At 39.7% G+C, this 23,888-nt stretch overlaps 1 protein-coding gene across 6 annotated transcripts; it reads right to left on the bottom strand.

Moving 5' to 3' along the window:
• Positions 1 to 7,447: 7,447 nt before the first annotated feature.
• On the bottom strand, positions 7,448 to 17,494 carry LOC148022973 (putative protein phosphatase 2C 11). Of its 6 annotated transcripts, none has more exons than XM_087695925.1 (14): positions 17,244 to 17,494; positions 17,095 to 17,160; positions 15,854 to 15,996; positions 14,425 to 14,488; positions 11,514 to 11,622; positions 11,047 to 11,209; positions 10,522 to 10,647; positions 10,300 to 10,423; positions 10,139 to 10,215; positions 9,999 to 10,051; positions 9,192 to 9,246; positions 8,525 to 9,112; positions 7,943 to 8,129; positions 7,448 to 7,861 (listed from the first exon to the last, which is right to left on the bottom strand). In XM_087695925.1, the coding sequence occupies exons 3-12, from the start codon at positions 15,968 to 15,970 to the stop codon at positions 8,987 to 8,989; spliced, it is 1,014 nt and encodes a 337-aa protein (XP_087552051.1). In that variant the 5' UTR covers positions 15,971 to 15,996; positions 17,095 to 17,160; positions 17,244 to 17,494; the 3' UTR covers positions 7,448 to 7,861; positions 7,943 to 8,129; positions 8,525 to 8,986. The 6 variants fall into 6 exon arrangements, with proteins under 6 accessions (XP_087552051.1, XP_087552046.1, XP_087552048.1 ...); XM_087695920.1 differs by lacking the exon at positions 17,095 to 17,160 and having other exon boundaries at positions 7,448 to 7,562; positions 7,681 to 7,861; positions 17,219 to 17,492; XM_087695922.1 differs by lacking the exon at positions 17,095 to 17,160 and having other exon boundaries at positions 7,448 to 7,549; positions 7,681 to 7,861; positions 17,219 to 17,492.
• Between the last annotated feature and the right edge of the window lie 6,394 nt (positions 17,495 to 23,888).

Here is a 23,888-nt window from a genome sequence, read left to right as displayed (position 1 = left end):
AAAAGTAAATCAAAGTCTTACACTTCAACGACATGTTCCACAAGCTTTCAGCAAGAGAGGAGTATGTAATAATGTTGCACCCAATGATAATTCAAACCAACAAAGCAAGGCAAACATAAATACAATGTACTTTCAGAAAATTGCTATGTTTCTGCACAAGTACTATCCACAAGAAGCATACATATCAAAAGAAAGCCTCTTTCTACATTTCAAACAAAAGTGCAATGCTGAATAAGCCACCAAATCCTCTTTGAAACCATGCATAAACATCCAAATGCATAGAATCCACACTCTCAAGCATACATAGACGCACTCAAAGTAGTGAATTTTAAGCCCCAAAAGGTAGAAATAATGTGTATTTGGCACCAGGAAAGCAATTTGAAATCTCCTCGCTAGTCCTTGCTAGTCAAAACCAGAGGTCAAATATGCTGAAATTTGATACTCATCAATGCAAGAAAACCACAGGAACTGATAGCACTTGAATCGGAGTTCGTTGGAGCCCAAAAATCCCAATTTTTGCCCACCTCAAGAGGTCACTTTGGCGTGAAATTTCGGAAGTTCTCCCAAGCTCAATTGGTGATGATAATACTTCAAAAGCTTGTCTTCAAATCATTCTTGAAGCTCGTGAAATCAATTTGCAATTTGGATGTCGTACCAAGAAGTTATAGATCTCAGAAAATGTGCTTATAAAGAGGAGAAAATACCTTTTTTTTTTTACAAGGGGATGGAGGGCTCACAAGCTTGGTAAAAAGGGGATTCTATCCCACATGTAGAGTGCCACAAGAAATTTACCAAGGATAGAAGGTGAAAGGGAGATGGCCATTCTCTCAAGTAAAAGAGAGAGAGCTCTCTTGTGTGATGGAGTGTGCCTTGACCTTAGTGGTTGCTATTGGTTGTCATTGGCTCACGTGATTGGCTTGCTGGGCTACTGTTGGGCCTTGTGGTGGGTGCCGCAACCTGCATAGAAAGAGGCTTTTCACGCTGCGTTGTCTTTTGTGGTGTGTTGGAGAGATGCCTTCACGTTGCCCACTTCTGTGCACTCTCGCGATTGCAGCACGATCTCACCTATGTGACTGTAACAAAAAAACCCCCAAATCTCTTTTTTTTTGGAAACCTGCGAGCTCTGATACCAAATGTGAGAGAGATGAAAATTTCTCGTGTGTCTTACTCACCTCTCAACCAAATATACCCTCTTCCCACCTTCTAATCGGGTCTCTAGGGCTTGTTTTCATGGTGCACCCAACTGGTGTCCTCAAATAGACAAGAACTGGCCAATTTAGTAAGAAATCTGAGGGTATCCCCTGAGCTTGGACCTTGGCACTTCTTGCCCTTGTCTCGGACACACTATTTAATGGTTGACTTGGGCTACTTGCACGGTCGAAAGTTATTATGTCTAGCATTATGCTTTCCTCACATTTAACCATTCTAAATTCATAGTCATGTAGCTAGGGGGTAGTCTCATTATAGGTGTGTAGTAAGAGTCTTGGTAGTGCTCGCTTTGAAAGCTGATAGCTCTGCGAATTCTTGATACAAACCCATTAGATTATCCATTGAGTCTTTCTCAACCTATACAATATTATCATCAACAAAGAACTATGCTACCATCTACTTGCCATCAAGAAGTAGAAGACCTTTAATGACCCCAACGTCAACCTTCCTATCCAAGTATCTTGACAAGGGATTTGTGATTAGGGCAAAGATGAGGGGTGTGAGGGGTAGGCCTACCTTATAGATCTACGTAGAGGGTAGGGGTACAAGACTATTCCATTCACCATGACAGATGCTGCAATTTTACTAAAGAGAGCTCCAACCATACCAACAAACGTAAGGCTAAATCCAAAAGTCTTTAAGGTTTCCATGATGAAACTCTAACTGGCTATCATAACCCTTGTACAGGTCCATATTAACTAGGACAAAGTCAGTGTTGAGCATTAAGGCATGGTCAATAGATAGAATAAGCTTAAGCATAGTCTTGAATTTTTCTACCAAACATGAAGCCCTATTGTTGCACATACACTCTGGGTGATCGCTCATGAATATATGTATGCATCACATATATGCATTCATCACATGTATTCAAAATAAGATATAACATCATATTGGGGAATATGGGAATTTCCCATAAGTTTGGGACATGTGGTCAAATCTTTGGATTTGTCATAACTTGAACACTATAACTCCAAATCAAGCGCTCTATACCTCAATAGATTCCATTTTTCAAGAGCTTTCCAATGATAAGTCACATCATATAGTTTTGAAAAACTTATGGACATGATATTTGGGTGCCACCTTTTTAGGATTGAAAAAATGAAAATTGGGCGATTTCCAAACTCACTAATATTGTGTTATATTTTTAAAATATCAATTTTATACAAATTTCTACTTGCAAAAGGGGTGTAATATAAAATGATTTACATATTGAATAGAAAATGGTTATATTTTATATATGAAAACTTCATAGATAAAGAGATTTATAAATAGGCCTTGAAAGCACGTGATGCAGAGGATATATATATAGTGAACCCCCTGAGCGTATGTGCAACTTTGGCAAGTAGGAATTTGATTATATCTACAAGGGTCTTGAAGATGATATGGTATGTGAAAGGAAGTATAGTTAAAGGCCTCTAGTTGGAGGGTTTGGATCTATATAGAACCTTGGATACTAGTGTGATAAGACCAATGTTGCTTCACATAGGGAGCAAACCAGTTTTCCTAATTCAATTGAGGAGCTTGACAAGCTGGTTTGAGCTTCATGAAATCCAAAGTGAACTTGACTTCATTATTTGTGAAGGGTCTCTCCAAGAGAAGGGCTTCTCTAGGTTGGATTGATTCCACTACTTCCTTTAGCAAGGTGCGCATCCTTACTCGATAGTTCCTTGGCTCCTATGGTTCACTCCCCACAATGGCTAAAATGTAATTTTTCAAGACCTACAAAATGTTCCAGTCATCAATATGCTTGTGTCCTTATTGATTTACAACTTCAACAATCAAATTCTTCCTTTGGCCTTAAGGGCATTGAAGAAGAGAGTGGATGGTCCATCTCCCAACAATTCCTAGGTGCCATCGAGTTGCACTTTGGCTGCAACAATTTTACTCTCCTCCAGGTCCTTAAGTGTATGCTCCACTACCAAGAGGGCTTCTTTCATCCTTGCATTGTTCAAATTCTGTTGCAGCATGCTAATTAGCGACTGTCTTGCTCTAATTGCCATATGATTGGTCTACTTCTTTCGCTCTACTTTTTGCTTTCCATATTGTTTGGCAACTTGCATTGCCGCCTGCAGATACTTTGTCCATCTGAAGTCGGGAGCAGCATAGTGGTCAACTGCACACCTCCATGTATGCTTGATCCTGGAAATGAATTATTTGTCCTCTACAAAGGATGTGTTCAGTTTGAAAGGTGGACGTCCACCATGGCTTGTCATAATCACCTTGAATGTGGCTAGTAATGGCAGATGGTCTGAGGCTGCCTCCTAGGTCAGAACCCTCATCTTCGTGCCACTATCCAACCACCATGCATCCAAGTTCCCATAAATTCTACCTAGTCTACTAGCTCTCTAGGTGGGCTTCTTCTTGATCTTGTTTGAGATCCAAGTGTTGTTCGGGGAATCATTTGCCTGGTGGGACTCTGAGTTCACAAGCTCCACGCTTTCTTTGTCCTTCATTTTATCTTTCTGAATGTTCTGTTGTTGATTTGTTTCTATAGGCTTGGAGGGTACTTCATTCTGTAGCTTCTTGTTTTATTATCCCCTATCTTGTTATGAGGCTCAACTGGGGGCATTGCTTGAGGTGGTGAGTCATGATCCACATTGAAGGTTTTTATATTAGCTCATTCAAAATTGTGTTAAACATTTATTGGAAGATCCTAATTCCTCACCTCACTCTCTAAACACGTATCTAATGGACATCATGTTTCTTCACAAGTCCATGGTGTCAGTGTAAGGGGCCTATCTATTATGTAAACTCTTGTAGAGGTTATAATATATATTATACAATATTTTAGTAGTCTGACCTCATGATTCATGAGATGAGATGAAGGTAATGTACAGGTGGTGTTGAACTTTGCGAAGTGAATGGATTATGGATTATCCCTTGAGTCCAAGGGCCTCAATGATCAATCTCATATGGGTGTTGCTCATTGACTCTATCCAAGTCTCAAGAAGGACTTCAAAGTCAATGATATACCAAGTCACCTAATACCAACTACACACATTGGCAATCTCTTTTAATGTGGCCACATGGCATTATGGTGGACATTACACGCAAAAAGATAGATAGTTGAATTGATAAATATTAGGAGTTACAAGTTATTGGGATCATATGATATGTTAGCGATTATCAGTCCCTGTCAGAGCAGGCAGCCACGTGGCAGTCTGGTACAGTCGAACTGTACCAGTTGACTGCATTTAATGCAGTCGACCTATCATATTTGGTCGCATTATTTTTGGCTATTTTTAGCCGACATTCTGCACATTATTCCACACTTCTGTTTGCAGATTTCAGGCTGGAGATTCGTGCAGACTGCAGCGTACTTCGAGGTGGACAGCAAGTTGCATCGTCGAGGTGGAGACACGCAGTCCCGCGCACTGCGCCCGTGTATATATCTACATATCTTTGTATACAACACACCTTATACAGCAGATCTTCATCTTCCACTATCTCTTTCTCCCTCTCTCCTCTCTCTGTGTTCACTCTCTCTCTCAGTCTTGGTCCCACACTTCCGCATCGTTGCGCTTTGACATGGTATCAGAGTAGTGAAGAAGGGCTGACTGAGTGAAGAACCTACCTAAAGACGAGATTCCATCGCGACACAAGGTCGCGTTTCTTGCGTTTGAGGGCGAGTGGGAGGGCTATGCATCGGAACAAGACTGAAGCGAGCGTGGGCGCACGGGAAAGGAGCCCAGTTGGTGGATTTGCTGCTGTTTAAAGAGGAGGAAGGCTGTGTTTTCAGCTTTCAGGTGCAGGTTTTACTTTTTCATCGCCTCCGATAGGTGAAGAAGGTTCGAAACGCGGAAGAAAGAGCCCTAGCAGGCTGCGTTTTCACAGTCAAAGAGGGTTGCTTTTGCATTTGTGCAGGCATTACATGTGAAGATGTCTACAGAGATTGACTTGGAGTTCCAGACGATCATGGATCGGAAGGTGCCCGTCTTACCGGCTCTTCCCTTAGATCAAAAGCTCGATGGCGACAATTACCACATCTGGCACGTGATGATGTTGGCCATCCTTGAGTCTTACGATCTGGCAGAGCTTGTACAGGAGGAGATTGACCAGCCCTCAGTGAGAGATGAGTCCAATCTCTCTTCCGATGCTCGTGCGGAGTTGGCTAAGGCACAGTCTCACTGGGACAAACTGAATGCCCGGATTCGTTCTTTTCTTTTTCTGTCTTGTACTACAACCATGATAGCCCACATCGAGCACTTGACGATGGCCCGGGAGATATGGCTGAAGCTTGACTAGATGTATAACTAGATGACCCTTATAAATAGGGTTTCTTTGGAGGTGCAGATGCGGACCTTGTTCGTGAACAAGTCTTCTTCGTTGCAGGAGCACATCAACAAGCTTAGACAGCTTCAGATGTAGGTTTAGAATGCGGGGAAGCAGATTTCCTCCGAAGACATGGCGATCACACTCCTGTCCCAGTTGCCGCTAAGCTTCGGTGCTTTTTACTCTGCCCTTATTGCTTCGGTGCGTGAGTCCACTCTTCGGTGGGAAGAGCTAGTTCCTATGGTCTTGGACCAAGAGGAACAACTGAAGGGACAGCATGCTTCCAAGTCAGAAGCTATGACAGGTCAAGCGTCTCAGAAGAAGGGGAAGGACCAAAAGAAGAAGAAGGAGGACAACAAGTCAAAGAAGGACAAGGAAAAAGAATCTACATGCCATATTTGTGGTAAGACCGGCCATTGGAAGAAGGATTGCCCCAACAAAGACAAGGACACCAACAAGAAGGACTCGAAGGATTCTGGAGCGGTGGCTACACTCTCATCAGCTGTGTTTCTTCATCTAGCAGACATTGAGGAATCTACACCGAAGGATTCTGATGCTGCGCCGACAGCTCCCCAAGCTCGAGAGTGGATCGTAGATAGTGGTGCCTCTTGGCACATGACTCCTTCATCAGTTGGTGTTGCCCAGTTGCGACCTTCGCGTGGGCAGATTCTCATCGGAGATAGCTCTTCGGTGTCTATTGCAGGAAGAGGTGAGATGCAGCTTATTCCAGATGGACGTGGTGGTACCCATACCTCAGAGGTATTGCATATGCTAGGTTTAGGGTATCATCTACTTTCGGCTCATAAGATTTGTTCACTTGGACTTTTGGTGGAGTTTGATAGTGATTCGATGCGAGTCCTTGATCGTGGGTCAAGGAAGGTTCTCTCATCAGGATATGAGGAGAACGACATCTACAAATTGACATCTTCTATTGTTCTCCCTACTCTTCTTCTTACCTCTCAAACATAGTCAAAGCTATGGCATGCTCGGTTTGGTCACCTCAACTATGATTATCTTCGGAGGGCGTCACGTGGACAACTTGTTCGAGGGTTGCCGAACATAGTGGTGAGCCAGCAGCCATGTGTCTCCTGCATTCATGGGAAGCAGCATAGGGATGCGATTCCTAACAAAGCTTCGCAGCGGTCTACTTCACCGATGGAGCTTGTTTCTACGGATCTTTGTGGCCCTATGAGGAACGAGTCCTTGAGAGGAAGCTCGTACTTCATGTTGATCGTAGATGTCTACATTAGGATGACTTGGGCTTGTGGTGATTTTTAAGATCCCAAAAGTTACACCAAATACTAGCCAAGTCATGACTTTGGCATTGGTCTATGGTGATGTTTAAGATCCCAAAAGTTTATTAGAAATTTCTCCAGCTAACAAAAATTTCCAACATGAAAGGAGATTAAAATAGGGCTCAGAAAAATTTAGATTATTTTGAACAAAAACACATTGAGTAAAGGTTCATATAAGGAAAAGTAGCCCTTTGTAGTATTGGCTTGTTTACCCTACGGCAAGCAGTTTTGTGGAGTCCTAGGAGGAAGTACGTGCAGACTGCACATACACCTGTGTTTTGTGGAATCAACGTGAATCGAAGGCTAACGTGGCAGGAGTCGACAACCCAAATGATGTTCAAAACATTATCGGAATGCATGTTGTTGACACATGGAAGAAATCTGGTTTTCAAGTGACAGATAAAATACCATTTTCTCCTTCAATTGTTAATTGTTTCTCTGTATCCTACATTTTCTCTGTATCCTACATTTCATCGTACTTGGTGTCTGAAATGCATGCACCTTGCATTCTCGTGCATAAGTTCATAGTTCAACGGATCGGTGTGGATGTAATCTAATGGCCGGGATGAGTGGAGAATACGAGACCCGATAGGTGACCGTTTTCAGAATTGTGGGCATGCAGAACATCTAATGACAAATGGCTAAAGTTTGAACTATAATGAGCATGTACGCACCATAAATGGCTATGGCATTAGCCAACTGAAAGTACACAGTCTCCCCTTTTAAGGTCTAAGCTCTCCCAATTGTAGACAGTAAGACGGCCTTCACGAGGCCTGCATATGAAAACTGATTAGGGCCATAGACACCCATCAGTTGAAATGAAAGTGGATTCAATAGTGCTTAGTTGATATCTAGAAGGGAAATTGCTTATAATGTGCAAGGCTAACAATAGCTACCACCCTACCATCGAATCTCTTGCTAGCAATGCTCAAGCCCACTGGATAAATAAAGATGTTGTACAGCGTCCAATTTGCATGTAGAATGAAACTTCGATATGAAACAATAGTGAAAGGCTGCAATAACATTCGACTATACACGACTTGGTTCTGGGACCAGATCACCACCCATCGTCCTCTGTACCTCATCTGAAATGTGCCATACCACATTCAAGGATGTTATAAGTGGAGTAAATGCACCACATGATGTTATAAATGAAGTGAATTTACCGTGTAGACATTGGTAAGAGACTTGCTAAATAAATCACAAGAGGATGAGGAAGCAAAGGAGACATCTCAAAAAATCATTTGTTGGCAACCGCACATGCATGTGGATTGCAGACAAAAGCAGCAACTGAGCCACAGTCAACTATAGATCATGAAAGAGGGAACAAGATCTTATGAATCTCTTTACTCCCTGTAAATCAACAATACGAGAGAATACCAGTTACACTAAAGAAACTGTCACTACAATATCAACAACTAATCACTATAGAGTTCTATGGTGTATCAACTGTTACACAAATATGTTAGTGTAGTTGCAAATATTGTACTTTAAAGGTGATTTTAGGTATCTACGGTCACTTCATAATAAGAATGCAAGAGCTTCAACACACGGAGATTTCTTTCTTCTACCAAAGGGTAAAATATGTTAGTGTAATTGCAAATATTGTACTTTAAAGGTGATTTTAGATATCTACGGTCACTTCATAATAAGAATGCAGGAGCTTCAACACACGGAGATTTCTTTCTTCTACCAAAGGGTAAAATGGGGAAAATTGGACGCATAGAGCAAGGAGATTGATTTTCTACCTCCTAACATTTTTCTGCAAAGCCATTGTAGGGAGATCCATGATTCTCATATACAATTACTTTGGTAGCATTTTGAACATCTCTATAGCAGGGCACAAAAGAAATTCAGTGTAGAAACCTATGAATAAATAGATATTCTAAACAATTTGTTTTGCATGTGAGATATATTGTAGAATGTATGAGTAGTAGCATACCACTTGATCGATTTCTATCCCTTCAGTGTTTTACACGGGAATTAGAAGCACAAAGAAAACATCAAATGTTCTTGCGGGCTAGCAATCACAACATTCATGACCCAACAATAAAATATAAGCTATATACAACAAAGATACATAGCCAAAATGGCTACAAGAGGCACAATGAGCAGCCTGAACTAGTTCTCACCTACTAAACCGGAAGTAGTCATATTTGCTCTTGCTTGCTTTGTGCTTTAAACTTCCATTTTTAAAGGAGCTCATCTTACTAAGAACCAAAATTTTTTAACTGCACAATAATGATGGTCATATTATCACAGCCTTCACCAAGGGTAGTGGTTGGGGCCAAGCACTTGTCCAACACTCTCTCACAAATGGATGATAATGATGTGGCCTGCCAAATACTACAAGTTAGAAACATATAAAGAACTTTGAAGGCACGTTACCATGCATATCCAGCACATCAACTTTACCTCAGCTATATGTTGATGAACAAAGTCGACCACATCTTGACTTTTCATAACATCCCTGAGACAAATTACCATGTTTGTTAGCATGCAGTGCATTCATAAACGTTGTGCTTGTTAAACTTCCACAAAATAAGGGTAGCAAAACTAGTGAAACAAACACTATGTACAGATCACTACTGCATTCTCTAAGAGCCATCCGGCATGTATACAGACCAAGAAAACTTTACTATCTTTCTTAATGATGGTGTCTCATTAAGCCCAAATTTACATTACATTCTGTAATTGGATGCCAAATATCCTTTCACCATGTTTCCTTGGTCCCTGCTCTTATTTGCAATCAGCTTCTGAATCATGTATATAACAACTCTATAAAGTTGTCTATGGTAACAAAAACTTTCATATGTGAGACCTCTATAGGGCCGTCTATGGCAACAGGAGCTTTCTTTTACTACGGGCAATCAAATATTTCAAACTACCAATACTACTATACTTATACATCTTCATTTAACTTCTTACTTTAATCCAGACCCCTTCTTCATATAAGAATCTACTTTTTGAAGTCATACTATTAATATAAGCTGCATACTGAATAAATTCATTCAGTCAGATAGATCTAGAACAAGCTAACCCTTAGGGCCCCTTTCAGACGACATTGGGAATGCCAAACCTTAAGAAATTAGAACTTTTCGCATTGAACAAAAGGTCAAGTCAATATCGCAATTAAGTGAAGAACCTTTAGCCATTGTATTCAACTTCCAGGTAATTTTTGTGAAACAGTAAGATGGAGCTAGTAGTGTAAAGATTTCATACCAAACTCCATCGCATGCCAATATAAGAAATTCATCATCTGCAGTCAAATCTACCTGCAAACAGAAGTAAAACTACTAAGTAAACTGATGATTCTTCTTCCCAGATCCCATCTCTTCATTTAAAAAGAAGAATCAACTCACAGTCTTAATTTCGGGCCAGGCTGTCACAATTTGTCTTTCAGGGGGCAAAAATTTATTTTGCTTAAACTCCACATCACCTATATGACAAAGTTTCAAACATCATCATATACTGGTATCCTCACCAATCGGAATAAACTTTTAAGGGACATCTAATGCCTCACCAATAGCTCTTGCCAAGTTCAGGCTACCATTAACTCTTCCACAATGAATAAAACCACCAGCTTGCAATATCCTCTCCCTTTCATCCTCAAGTTCAGGTTTGTGATCTTGCGATAGCTCATAAGCCTGCATGTCAAACGCAACATGGATCAGAGATAGCTTAACCTCCAAACTAGAAGTAAAAACTGCAGCTACTAATATGTGCTTTCGTTTTTCGAGGTCACCTTTCCTGCTCTAGAGAGCACACAACGAGAATCACCAGCATTGGCTACCACAATCTTTTCTCCTTGTAAAACAGCTACAACAGCAGTGCTGCCAGAAGTAGGTCCTGCAAAATCTGCATGAGACCCCTGCCATATGTAATACATCAATAATCAAAAACAAACACAAAAGTCACACCACAATCGATCTTTACATAGAAGTTCTAATTTCAACAATCAAATTGCACAATCAGTCAAAGTCACTTCAGCATGTACTGAAATTCCATGAGGGAAATTCATAACGCATATTATGAAGCAATAAACTAGTCAAAAAATAGCATACAATAGATTCTAGGTGTTAACTTCTCAATACAAGTATGTATTCTGTGGCATCAATCATGTCTTTACTATCAAACCAACCAGACATTGATAGTTAAAAGACATCACTTTAGAAAACAGCATCCAACCCCAATCAATTGCTGTTTGTGGACAACTAGCCAAAATGATGTTGATGCATTTGTAATTTAAGAATGAATTTGAAGTATGTACCGGTTCAAAAGTCCATTCTTCATCCACCTCCTTTGTGGCCTTGTTTTCTGATCCTCTTGGAGACATGAGACCCTCAATAAAGTGGTTTATCTTCGTGAGTTTGTCCCCATTTAACATAGAGAGTTCCCTCCAACCTCTGTGTCCCCTCATCATATCATCCATCCTAGAAAATCATCAAAGAACATTATACGAGCTGATAATCCAGACTTTCACATCTGTCTCAATTATCATTGAGCAATACCAAAAGGATTATAATTTATAACTTCTGCAACTCCGACACTACATAAATAAGTACTATCTCAAGATGCCTAGTAAACAAGCAAGCTTGGCATGGATTTAAAGCCTTAAAAGTCACAATTTAATAACAAATTTGGTACTGTTTCCTACAATGATTACAGCACAAACATATACAATTTGGATCCTTCCTATAGACTTAATAATGAAATACAGCTTATAAGGGTCTAAACCTTAAGAACGCATTTTGCAGACTTTGAGGTAGATCTCCTTTACTGTAGGCCTCACTCCGAAAAACTTGCACATGTAAATGTTTTGCACAAAATTTTGCGACCACCTTACCTGCAGCCACAATCCAAAATCAATGTCGTTGATCGAATAATAATAAAGTTAATGTTAGAATTATAAATTGCCAGATTCTATATTCCTACCCTAATCACAGTAATTATCAGTTTTCAAAACATTGCAACTGGAAGTTACATATTTCCTCGAGTATATATGTGGATATTGAAAGTGCTCCCAAAACTCATAATAATAAGGAACTCCATTTCAAAAATGCACGATTTTGATTGGTTCCGAAAATCAAATCAATCTACTAAAGATTTAATCAATGCCATCCTGTGAGGAAATTTCAAGGTGTAATCTTAATTGCCCTCTAAAATCTTAAGAGTCGCTGAAGGAGAGACGCCTTGAGAGAGATGGAAAGAGCAGTTCCTAAATTTGATCATGATGTGTATCAAAGCTGCCGTTGATGGTACCCGACTGGAGCAGTTCGTAAATTTTGTCACAATGTGTGTCAAAGCTGACGTTGATAGTACCAGATTAAAAATGATCTCTAAATTGATGACTTTAGCTGATAAGCCTCTAGAGTAGCAAGGCCAAGGCTGCAGTAAGGAAAACGCAGGCTGCACTCCTCCAGCTGTAGCAAATCAGCAGAGCGACAGTAATAAACAACTTATGATGGCTCCTCCAGGGCAGGGCAGCAATCCAGCAAGCTGGTGGCATCCTCAGCAGGGCAGGGCAACGGCTAGGCAGCAGTAGGGTGCCACCACCAGACAGTGGGCTGCAGGGCAGCAACTCCAGGTGTGGACCGCAGCTCCTCCAGGGGGCATGGTAGTAGGAGAGACAGAGAGAGAGCACTCAAAAAAGAGTGGAAAGAATGATAATGATCAGAGAAAGTAGAAAATATACCCAAAACATGTCCGTACATAGGGGATTTTTGCGCATTTGACCTACTAAATAAAATAAATGCCTTTTAGTAACTAAATCTTTTTGGGGCTATTTTTGTGGAGTCAAATTAAGCCAAAATGTCTGATACTTTGTGTTATGTAGGCCTTTTATTTTAATGGCTCAACAGTGTCTTCCACCCCTCTACGCGAGCAAGATGGTGCATCTTAGTAACAATGATGAGCATCTTAGTAACAATGATGAAACAACATCCAACACTCAAGGTAGGAAGTACAAGAGCAATCACAACCTTTGTTTGCTAGATTCCTTGACTTTTGCTCCAATGATCCCTTTTCCTTAAGAAACTTACACTTTAAAAAGCCCCTTTTGTAAATGTAATCCTATAGATTTATCCAAATTTTGGTTTTTTTTTAAACAATTCTATCTATTGCAACACTTCCACCTTCAATGGAGAAGATGTTTTCAGTGGATAACCATCTTTGTCTTTAGTGGATGAATAGAGATAACAAATGTTGCTTGCCATGTGTGACTAAATGATTCATCCTGATGGCCCTATTCTCCTCTCAACTGAGCTATATGAAAGGGGAGCCCAGGTTGTTACCGTAGAGGTGAAACATGTGTAGCTCATGGAACTGCAACCATGTGCATCCAACCCACAAATGTTCTTGATGGCCTTTCTTGATTGGAGCTCATTGCAGTTTAAGTAATGAGTGCCTGACTGGCCAAGATGGGCAATCCTCTCACCTCAATGTGGAGCACCAGCTTAGCCATCTCGCCATTGTCAAGGGGACTGCACTGCACACACTCAATAGATACATCTCCATGTGTGTCAAGTCTTCCTTTTGTTATGGTTCATATTGACACCTGCGTTTCCCTGATTTATGGATTCCACCCTGCCTTAGTGTGATTACATCCGGTTTCCCATGCATTCCTTAATCTGTCTTTCCTGTTCCAACACCACATTTTCCACCTGCTGATACCCCACTATCAGCTCCAACCTGTCATTCCTGTTCCAATCCCACACTTTCCACTTGCTGATAACCCCTATCAGCTCCTTTGACGATAGTTCAGCCACACTACCTTCTACATCTGGACTGCTCCACACGAAGCCAGTGTTCATCCTCTAAATTAGTTGTATTGCATCTGTCTTGACCTTATTTGCACACGGAGAGTGACTAGAGGATTATCAGCTCGAGAAATAGAGTGCATCAACATCACATGGCATTCCTGATGGCCATATTATTTAGCGTTATTTTGTACTGCACTGGCTTCTCTGCCCTCCAAATCCCATAGAAATAATGTCCTGCACTTGCTTCTCACCGATATATAAAAGACTCATTCCCTCAAGTGGCCAGCTAGGTTCCTTGTTATGCTTCTGTACATTCTTGCATTGCATTTGCTACATTAGTTAATAAAACACCGAGCAGAAGCAGAATTAGGGAGCTGGTATCACTTTCTGAGACCTTATTGAATGAGTGTTAGGCACAGGTACAGCAGTGGTCATTCTACTCATGGGTCTCTGAGCAGAAGCTACAGCTGAAATATCCTATCAGAATAAGAAACCTCCTTAGATTTCTCAAAGCTGACATTGTATATAATAAGCTTTGACCAGACACCACCATCTTTAATATATAAAACAGTCGCACTTGTCAAACTGTAAAATGGAATATTTGATTTCTTTGACATGTCAAATAATACTTGTAAAATGCATTCACAAGTTTTAAACTCCTGCCATGCACTTAGTCACTATTTGCACTAGTCATTATAATTTTAAAAGTAGGACAGAAAAAGAGCATGTCACACGGTGCAAACTTGACCTATTTAACATCCGAAATGTCTGATAGGTCTATGCATGGCGGCACTCTTAAATGTCCAACTTGCATACAAGCAGGCTCCTTAAAGGAAGTACTCTTAGCTCTATATACTGGTAGAGTAAGAATTCATGCTGACATGTACCTCCATGGCCATCATACACGCCAAAGAAAGATGTGTTTTCATCAAGGTCCAGAACAGCAGCATGCTGAAAATGAAAAACAAAGACGTGAGAATAAATGTGTGTTGCTGCATTTAAACCATGCAACTATGGTCCTTTATCACAGTGAATGAACTCTTCTGATTACAATGCCAGGCTACACAATCCAACAAAATAAACGCACCAAACAAGCCAGATGCTTCCTAAACATCAGGGAACATCAACTATTAGACAAGCTGATTACAATGTTATTAAGAAATTTGACAGTGTCAGAACCCAGTAAATAACAAAGTCTTGTGAAAGTCAGCTTAACAGAAAGAACTGATTACTATTGTCTTCTTTTTCTAGGGGGCATCACCCCCGGAAAATAAAAGAAGAGGGTTTTTAAGGGTAGGGTTTTGTTTTTTGTGTGCTGGGTGTTTTCTTTTTTCTGCGAGGTGGGGTGGTGGGTTGTGTGTGTGTGTGCAGGTGTGTGTGTTTTTTCTGCTAGTTCATAGCTACACAAAAATATATGGAAAGTTCAACACAACTGCATGTCTGCTAGTTCACAGCTACACAAAAATATATGGAAAGTTCAATACAACTGCATGTGTTTGAAAAGTATAAAGACTATGGGAGACTTTTTAACCAATATAGTGGAATTGGGGTACCACAAGTTTTGAAATCTGAATCAGATGTTTGCAAACGTTCATAAAACTAGAATATGGTATGGGGGTTTCAAACTTGGCATGGCTATGGAGCGAATTTTTCGGGAGAAGGTGAAAAAACGTGCCACCGTATGCTCGAAGTTAGATGCCTATTATTTGGCACATGGTATCTGTTGTTTGATAGTTGTTTTGGATATGCTCACTGCTTATAAGTTATTTGTTTAGTTCTCAAATTTTAATGTTATTTTGTTTTGTTAAATTATGTAAGAAAGTAACGGTCGCATATGATTCAGCTCCAGGGTTGGAATCATACTTGACTCGTACTTCCATATCATTTGTGTTTGACTTTAGATTGTCGTATGGAAAAACTCTGACTAGACATTAAATGATAGCAATCTTGATGTTTAGGAGTATTAATCCCTCTTGCATGAAAAGAAAGCGAATCCTGGTCTTGATGTTTAGGAGTATTAATTCCTCTTGCATGAAAAGAAAGCGAATCCTGGTCTTGATCAGTGTCAAATCAGGTCCTACAAGCAGCTTGAATGACCAGTTTAATAGGTTCACATATATAAGGCATGTGAAAATCATCTAAGTTCTTCAATCCAAGCTCATTTATGTGGCATCTGCTACCCTGCTCTCGAATTCGTGTGTGAGAGCAGGAGATGAGTGGATAAACTGAAACGGTCCTAGAAGCACTGCAGCACAGCAGCTTTGATCTAAAAATGGTAACCATAAAGGCAAGAGAGACATGTGAGAAAGGCTTTACCGCATCTTCCATGCTACTCCGCCAGCCTTGCATAGCTGATACTCCATATCTGAACCTTCCATTGTCACCATCTTCTGAAAACTTCTCAGTTTTAGGAGTGCTGAGATATATTCCCATGGCTCTCCAAACTCACAAGGAAGGACCTGAAGCAAAGTCATTATCAGCAATTCATTTGTAGTTTCCTGCAAACTCGCTGTTTGTACAAACACAGATCACATTATAGCTGCAAAATATGACAACACAACGAGGGCAAGACAACTATAGCTAAGTGACAAACAGGGATAGCGTTCCAAAATGTAGAATGTTTAAGACATGAGTCTCACTCCAAGTGTAAGATCAAGAATAACGAGCATATAGTTGAGCACATCAATAACACAGATCAAAAGAAATATATAAATATATATATTTTTAAATCACCAGAGATGGAAAATCAGAGTAAAATCCTGCTTAGACATGATTATGGCTTTCAGAATTTTACTGCAAATATGGTTTCGAATGCAGCTACCCAAAGTCATGGCTAACCATGAGGTTGTCAGTGAATGTCCCCCCGGATCATTTTAAGCAAATGTTTCTTGTGCTACAGTTCGTGGTGTACACGTGTGACTTTTACAGCAACCTGGGAAGCAATCCCTGAGGTAAAATACTAAGTCCAAATAAGGCCCGTACAATATAAATGCCAATTGACTGAGTAGAGTAAAATGGCAGGAATTCGCATTCATTAGCATAATCCAAATCTTGCAGGTGAGAGAGCATGTCAGGATAAGCTTCTTGAACTTTCAACACTTGCAAAGCTTGAAATAATTTTCCGCACAAGAAGCAACTCTCCTCGGCAATCTATTTCCAATTTAGCAAATAACGTTGAGATTAGACGTAAAACGAGTCAATAACGTTGAGATTAGCAAATAACACTGAGCTGCTCGGAGATTCTCGACGCTCACTCTGTGCGCAGCCGCACTGCAATGACTGGCTAAACTACGAATTATCTCACCAGTTTCTCTCCTTTCAGAGAGATTTACCTCTCTCGTTTCGAAAATTTCTCTCCGCATGGCTAAATTACAGTGACAAAAAGGAAGAGACTAAGGAAATTCAGCTGTTCCTCAACAGAAGAGATTCGCAAATTCCCGTTTGTGTGGCAGACGTATGGACCAATCTTTCACTTAGGAGCTTAAATATGGTATACCATGTCAGCCAAACCGAAAATGATTTAGCCATTAAAATGAGATGCAAGCAAAGGTAGGAACCTGGATATGGCAGACGTATGAACCAAGCTTTCACTTAAGAACTAGATAGCATACCAATTCTGCAATCTGGACAATGATTTAGCCATTAGACATTAAAAAATGAGATGCCGGCAAAAGTAGGAACCTGGAGCTAAGGAAGAATCTCACGCCATAGCTTTGTGAAATTGGTGAAATTGCAACTCCAAGAACTCGGAAAAGCGGCGATGGTTTGCACAGAGGTAAAAGAAACAAGATCCTGGAAACGGAGGCGAAAGACAAAACGAAAGCTTGGTGGAGTAGCGAGAGGGGGGAGAGCGATGAAGGGACACGGAATTCTTGTTCTGGTGGTAGGGGAGGGAAAGGAAGGAAGAGAGAGCGAGAGAGAGAGAGAGAAAGAGAGAGAGGGTTCGAAGAAAGGGGAGAGCCGGCAAAACTGGAACAACCATCTGTGATCGACACAACCGCCCCTTAATTTGGTGGCCATTTTGGGGGGTTGGCTCTCCCCTGCCAAATGTAGCGGTGGGCCAGGTGTCTCTCAGTGTGAGACTGTCTGTTTTGCTGTGACTTTGGCTTTGGCTTCTTCTTACGCCTCGTATGCTCTACGCGATGGAATCGTAAGTATATTTTCAATCTTTTAGTTTTTTCTTCCCTTTAAAAAACAGTCCCTACAACTGGTCGTTCCCCCCCGCCCCCACCCTTTCCCCAATCGATCCCCTCTCAATTGAAAAATTTAAGAGGTAAAATATATACATGTGTGTGTGAAGGCCTTTAGACTAAAATCCTATGTATATGTATGAGGGTTGTGAGACTAGAATCGTAAAGCTTTAAGACCAACATCCTAAACATTTTGAGTGTTATCCCCTCTTAAATTTAGTTATAAAGGTAAATTTCAACATTGAAAGAAGGTGGGATTACGTCAAGCCCAGATTTTTTTCAAGCACTACCACTACCAAGCCATGGGATCTCTCTCTTTCTTCCACCGTATACATCTGTACCCTGACACAAGTTGTGAAGCCAAGAGTAAACATAAGAAAACAAATTTCCTCATCATAATCTGCTACTCCATCTTGTGATGAGCGATTCTCATCAGCTTGAATCATATTCCATCCATTGGAACTTGGAGCTTCATGCCACAAGCATGTCCAAGTACTTTTGCACTAACCATTTTGGACAAAAACAGTTTTTTTGCCACAATAGAAGAACCACCCAAGGTTCATGCACCCCTCAAACTCAACCCGCACTCACACCAACTAAACTATGACACCATTGGTTTAGACTAACCATTTTATGAGCTTTATTGGAAGAGTTTGCAATATTTTTAAGCCAGGTCTACTAGAGTCCAAGACTTGGATATTGTGTGTGTGTGTGTGTGTGTGTGACATGCACACATGATGTAATAGATAAGAGCTATGATACATGCAAGTCAAATTTCCTATGCGAGGCCACATGAGCAAGTTAACATCTACATCTAGGATATCAATCAATCTTTAGTTTTGGTCAACTTTAGTTTAAGCAGAACTTGTCAAAAGTAAAATAGCACCCTAAATTTTTGGGGTACCAAGAAGTTATGCAAAAATGGCTACCAAATCCTGGCCAATTGGCATCCTCTCTTTGAACTCCATCATTCTCTCTCCTCATGTGGTTAAACAATGAGTGGGTCCCTAAAAGTGAATCGATTATCTAGATGAGTAAGTAGCCTTAGAGCCCTTTGCCATGTGTGTTTTTGTTTGAAAATAAAGATAGCTAATATAATATGTACACATAACATCCAACAACCTCCCAATTCTTCATATGTTAAACTAGTTCATATAATAGAAGGGAAAAATGGATGGATCATCAAGATTAGCATCTACTAATCTACCTTTTGTTCATCATCATCTTGGCACAACTGGATTTTCTTTATTTTCACAAGTTGACGTTCAAAGTTCTCCACTTCATGGACTAGTCCCAATGTTTATGGGGATCACACAAGAAAGGAATCTTACTCCCATGATGCACCAAACACACCTACTTATTCATAAGGTCTTCATCACGTCATCTCCTCCTCCATCTCCACTTTTAGGTTTAGAAAACATTTGAAGTAAATGCAAGGCAAGATATATTTTTTATATACAAACTAACCAACTTGCCAAGGGGATGACTAAACATTATCAATTAGTTTATGTAATGTTACAATGATGTTGTTGTCGAGATGATTGAGGACACATACATTCCATGAGCTAAAAAGAGAACAAGATGGAGGTCCTTTCAATGCCCTGATGTCTACATGACTTTGTAGGCAAAAATGTGGATGGCTAAAGTGTCCTTGATATACAGTGGCTTGAATAGAGGAACAATATGTAAGTGTCTTGATATATAAGGGCTTGAATGAAGGAACGATAAATAAGCTAGGACAAGGGCTTGAAGAAAGGAAAAAGAATGGGTTCTCAAGTGAGTATTTGGCACAAATGGTTCAGTGAGCCTAATTGTTTGATTTATGGAGTCAATTACATGAATATGAGGGTTAAGAGTTCCTTCTTTTAGCACATGTCCACTTCTCAACACTTAAGAAGCTTGGTTTTACAGTTAGTAAAATTTGTTTTGTTTGAAGAAAAAAATTAAACTTAGTGCACAATAGAAAGAAAATTGAATGTGGGAACACTTAGTCAATCAACTCATAAAGGTAGGGGGAAACACATAAAATTAAAAAATGGAGGCATGAACCAATATGCACAACTAGGTAATAGTAGGGTCCACAATAGTCCCCAAGTATCTAACAACAATTTTGTATGTGTAGATATAACCCTTGATGAGTAAACATCACCCCATGTGTGTCCATACACATAAGGGTATATACTAGTGGAGTGCCCCAAACAAAATATGGGCATGCTAAAAAGGGAGATCTCAAGCTATGAAAAATTAGCCTAAAGCAATAAGAAATAGTAATTAAGAAGAACATAAAGGTCATGATAGACGATCACATTGAAGACCTAAAGAACCCTAGGCACCATGGAAGACTTTAATTGCTTCCAATAATGACCAAATTTTAATTTAAGAAACAAATCTTATGATTATTCTAGAGGACATCATATTGTACAAAAGCACACACATGTAACTCTCTCTAGATAAGAGAAGATTTCCCACTTGCAATAAAAACTCCAAACACAAATGCTCAAATGCTCTCGTATACCACATATTTGTTACTATCACTTATTGCATAATGCCTCATGATAAAAGTTGTGCTAGCAATCTTTCACTGCTATGTTGATTGAAAATGAAAGAAAATGGAAGAAGAACAAGGAGAGGAAAAAACATTTGCACTCTATTAATATGGTCAACATATCACACCATTTGAATGTTCTATATTATGGTGTAAACATGGAATTGGATGCTCAAATGAATGTGAAGAGATACAATAAGCACACCGGTTTGGAACTATTGCTTGTATCATAATAGCAACATAGAGTAGTAATAAGGTTTATGTTGATCCTAATGATGTATATGTGTGTTTCAAAAGGTATTTCTATTGTCATACAAGGCACATGAATATGAGGATATTCACCTTTCAACTCAAAATAAGCATCTCATTTCATAAAGAATACATAGAACTTGTTTGAGCATACAATGGCATAGGGAAAGTTGATGTTGTTGAGACAAGAGCTCTTTATACCTTGTTGTACAACCATAGAAGGGTCTCTTTTTATGTCTCTTAAATAAAGACCCTTTTGAATGCTTAAGATACACAAGTCCACATGATAAAACAAATGTTGCCTTATAAGTCATGTATTACATTCTATATGCTTAGTAAAACAAACCCCCCCCAAACCAAACTCATGATGTAGCCATGGCCAAATGGTATTGCTCACACCACAAGCAAGCAAACAAAATGCCCAAGCTATCAAGGTCAAATTAGAAGGGGACAAGCATGTACTTTGCAAGTCTTAGGCATGCACCACTAACTATAAAGGCATCTACTTAACCACTTGTCTACACTACTCATTATAGGTTGTCATACAAAGGATTTAAGCAAACTTCCCATCTTTTGTAGACTTGAAAGAGTTAATAAAATGAGCCTCCCTTCAGAACTTATCCATGCATACCCTAAGGTCACACCTTGCTCGAAGGTGTAGGGCCAAACATAAGTTGGTAGAGATAGATGAAAAATACTTGAATGGAGGCAAAATGATTGCCTACCTTGGTCTCCTAATGTGTTTGGGAAAAAAGGGGTGTGCGGGAAACACAGGGAGAGCGTGGGCTTGGGGTTAAGTTCATGACTGGTGTGGTGATGTGGGGGACTCATAAGTTTGTATTATTGCTCTTGTACTTTTTGTCATTGGAACAACTAGAATGGTTGTAGAATGTCATTTTTAATACCTATAAAGACATAACACATGCATGTGTGCACATTTGGATGTGCGTATGCATGTGTACATGTGCATGTGTGTACGCATGTGTGCGTGTGTGTGTGCACGTGTGTGCACATGTGCACACACACACACACACACACGTGCGTGCGTGCATGTGCGTGCGTGCGTGCGTGCGTGCGTGCGTGCGTGCGTGCGTGCGTGCGTGCGTGCGTGCGTGTGTGTGTGTGTGTGTGTGTGTGTGTGTGTGTGTGTGCGTGCGTGTGTGCATGCATGTGCACGCAGTTGTGTTTGTGTGTGAATATTTGTATACATCTTTTCATGAATTTAGGTGCAAGTCAAGAATAACTCTTTTCATGCATTTAAGTATGGGTCAAGAATGTCCTTTTGTGAATAATAATTACTTTTTTTATGGAATATAAAAACTACACTTTGAAAGTGAAGTATGATAGATAAGTCTTTCTTGTAAAGAATCCAACACCTTTTCAAATCCCTTTTAAGAAATGAAGGATTTTACAAACATGTCAATGGAAGTACCTTATTCAAATATTATGCTTATATTAATTACATGTGGATGGCTTTTGTGTGTATCTTTTTCTTCATATGGATGGGATGTGCATCTCTATGTCCTAAAATTCTAGATTGTAAAAGTTGTATGTCCAAGGAGGAATTCATACTAAGGTGGTGGAACTTTTAGCAATTTGCACACTTTGTTGAATCAAATTTTGCCATGTGTAAGGTCAAACATATTCCATGGATCAATTTTCTCTTCCAAGGGTGGCTAGTAGAAGGTGGTGGTGGGTCCAAAAGAAAACCACCCTTTTGCTTTCAAATGAAAAATACACATATTGCATAGCACTCCTTCCCTTTGTGTTTTGCCATTGAGTGTGAACCCAACCTAATGCACACATGTTGGTTGGGCATGTATATGAGAGAAATAAGAATGCATGCTTTATGTGCTTGTGTTTTCTTAGGAATCCTAACTACAAGCTAGTACATATCTTTATGTCCCATGTGCAAAGATCACCCAACTTATGGTTGATGCCCTACCACTTTGAGGACACAAGAAAAATGAGGAGTTTGATAAAGGAGCATTGTGATATACTAAATATAATGGCGAGAGTGGCATACCTGCAACAATTCATTTAACCTGAAAAGAAATATCTAGGTTGCTCAACAAATCATATGCATACATGCATGCATATGTGCATGCATGCATGCATGCATACATACATACATATAAAAACTAGCACAAGACACTTACTATCACACAGACCTCAAATTAAAACTTGACATATCATTTTGTGTTTTTTTAAAGAACTTGACATATCTCAACATTCCAAATGGAACTAGTTTCCACCTCAAGTGGGTGTAAATTAATTGAATTGCCATACATAATTACTTTATTAAAAATCAAGCTCCCTTGTCCTCCTCTCTAGAACATTGCACATTCTCTTCGATAGTAGTAAGTTTTAGAGTTTTACCTTTTTTCTTATTTTTGAACTTACATCTAAAGTGTAAAGTTTGAAAGTCTTCAAACTTGTAAAACTAGGATATTCCAAAATCTTGGTTTAATAAATAAATTATTATCCATAGGGTATGTGTGACCCGCTATGTCTTTTGAGTATTCAAAATACCATTTAATAAACAATTCTAAAGAGATCATTTTGGAAATAAAAAATCATTTTCTAAGAGTAGCCATTTTGTAACAAAGTTCCTATTTTATGAGCTTTAGATTCAACACAATGCTATTTTGGTAGCCTTGATTGTAATAAGAAAATTTCCCCTATTTAAAATGGTTCTTTGTTTCTAGCTACAGTCATGATCAATATACTTTTCAACTCAAACTAGGAGATGAAATTGATTCAAAAATTTAAAGAATTTCCCATCAACATGGCTTGTTTTATGATAGTGAAGCTATATCTACCCTTTGGTGTTGACAAGCTAAGCATTCCTATTTAAACATTTAGATAAGCTAGTAATAAGTATGTCACTTATCACACAAATATCTTCCACTTTGGCATGGAAATTAAATGATATGGAAGGGTTGTGTTGACCATAAAGAGGATCTAACTTAAAGGATGACAAATTGATCAAATTTTCTACTTGCATAAGCTGTATTTGCATTGGTTTTCAACTCTCATGCACCTACACATACATGTGCATATGTGTATGTAAAAAACACAAAGGCAAACCTCACACGCCCATCTCCTCTATTTCTGTGTGTGTGTGTGTGTGCGCGCGCGCGCGCACGCGCGCGTGCGTGCGTGCGTGCGTGCGAGCATGTGCATGTGCGTGTGCCTGTGCCTGTGCATGTGCGTGCTTGTGCGTGTGCATGTATGCATGCATGTAAACATATGCACTACATGCTAAAAAGTTGGTTGTCTTCATTGTTGTACTTATGAACTTAAATGGCCAAATTCTACATCACAACTAGCATGAAAAATCCAAAGCACTATGCTACTTATGCTT

This window comes from Lygodium microphyllum, chromosome 16 (genome assembly GCF_053477565.2).
Source record: "Lygodium microphyllum isolate KBCC chromosome 16, Lygodium_microphyllum_v1.1.10, whole genome shotgun sequence".
Taxonomy (NCBI): Eukaryota; Viridiplantae; Streptophyta; class Polypodiopsida; order Schizaeales; family Lygodiaceae; genus Lygodium; species Lygodium microphyllum.
This window is presented reverse-complemented; position numbering and strand designations above follow the sequence as displayed.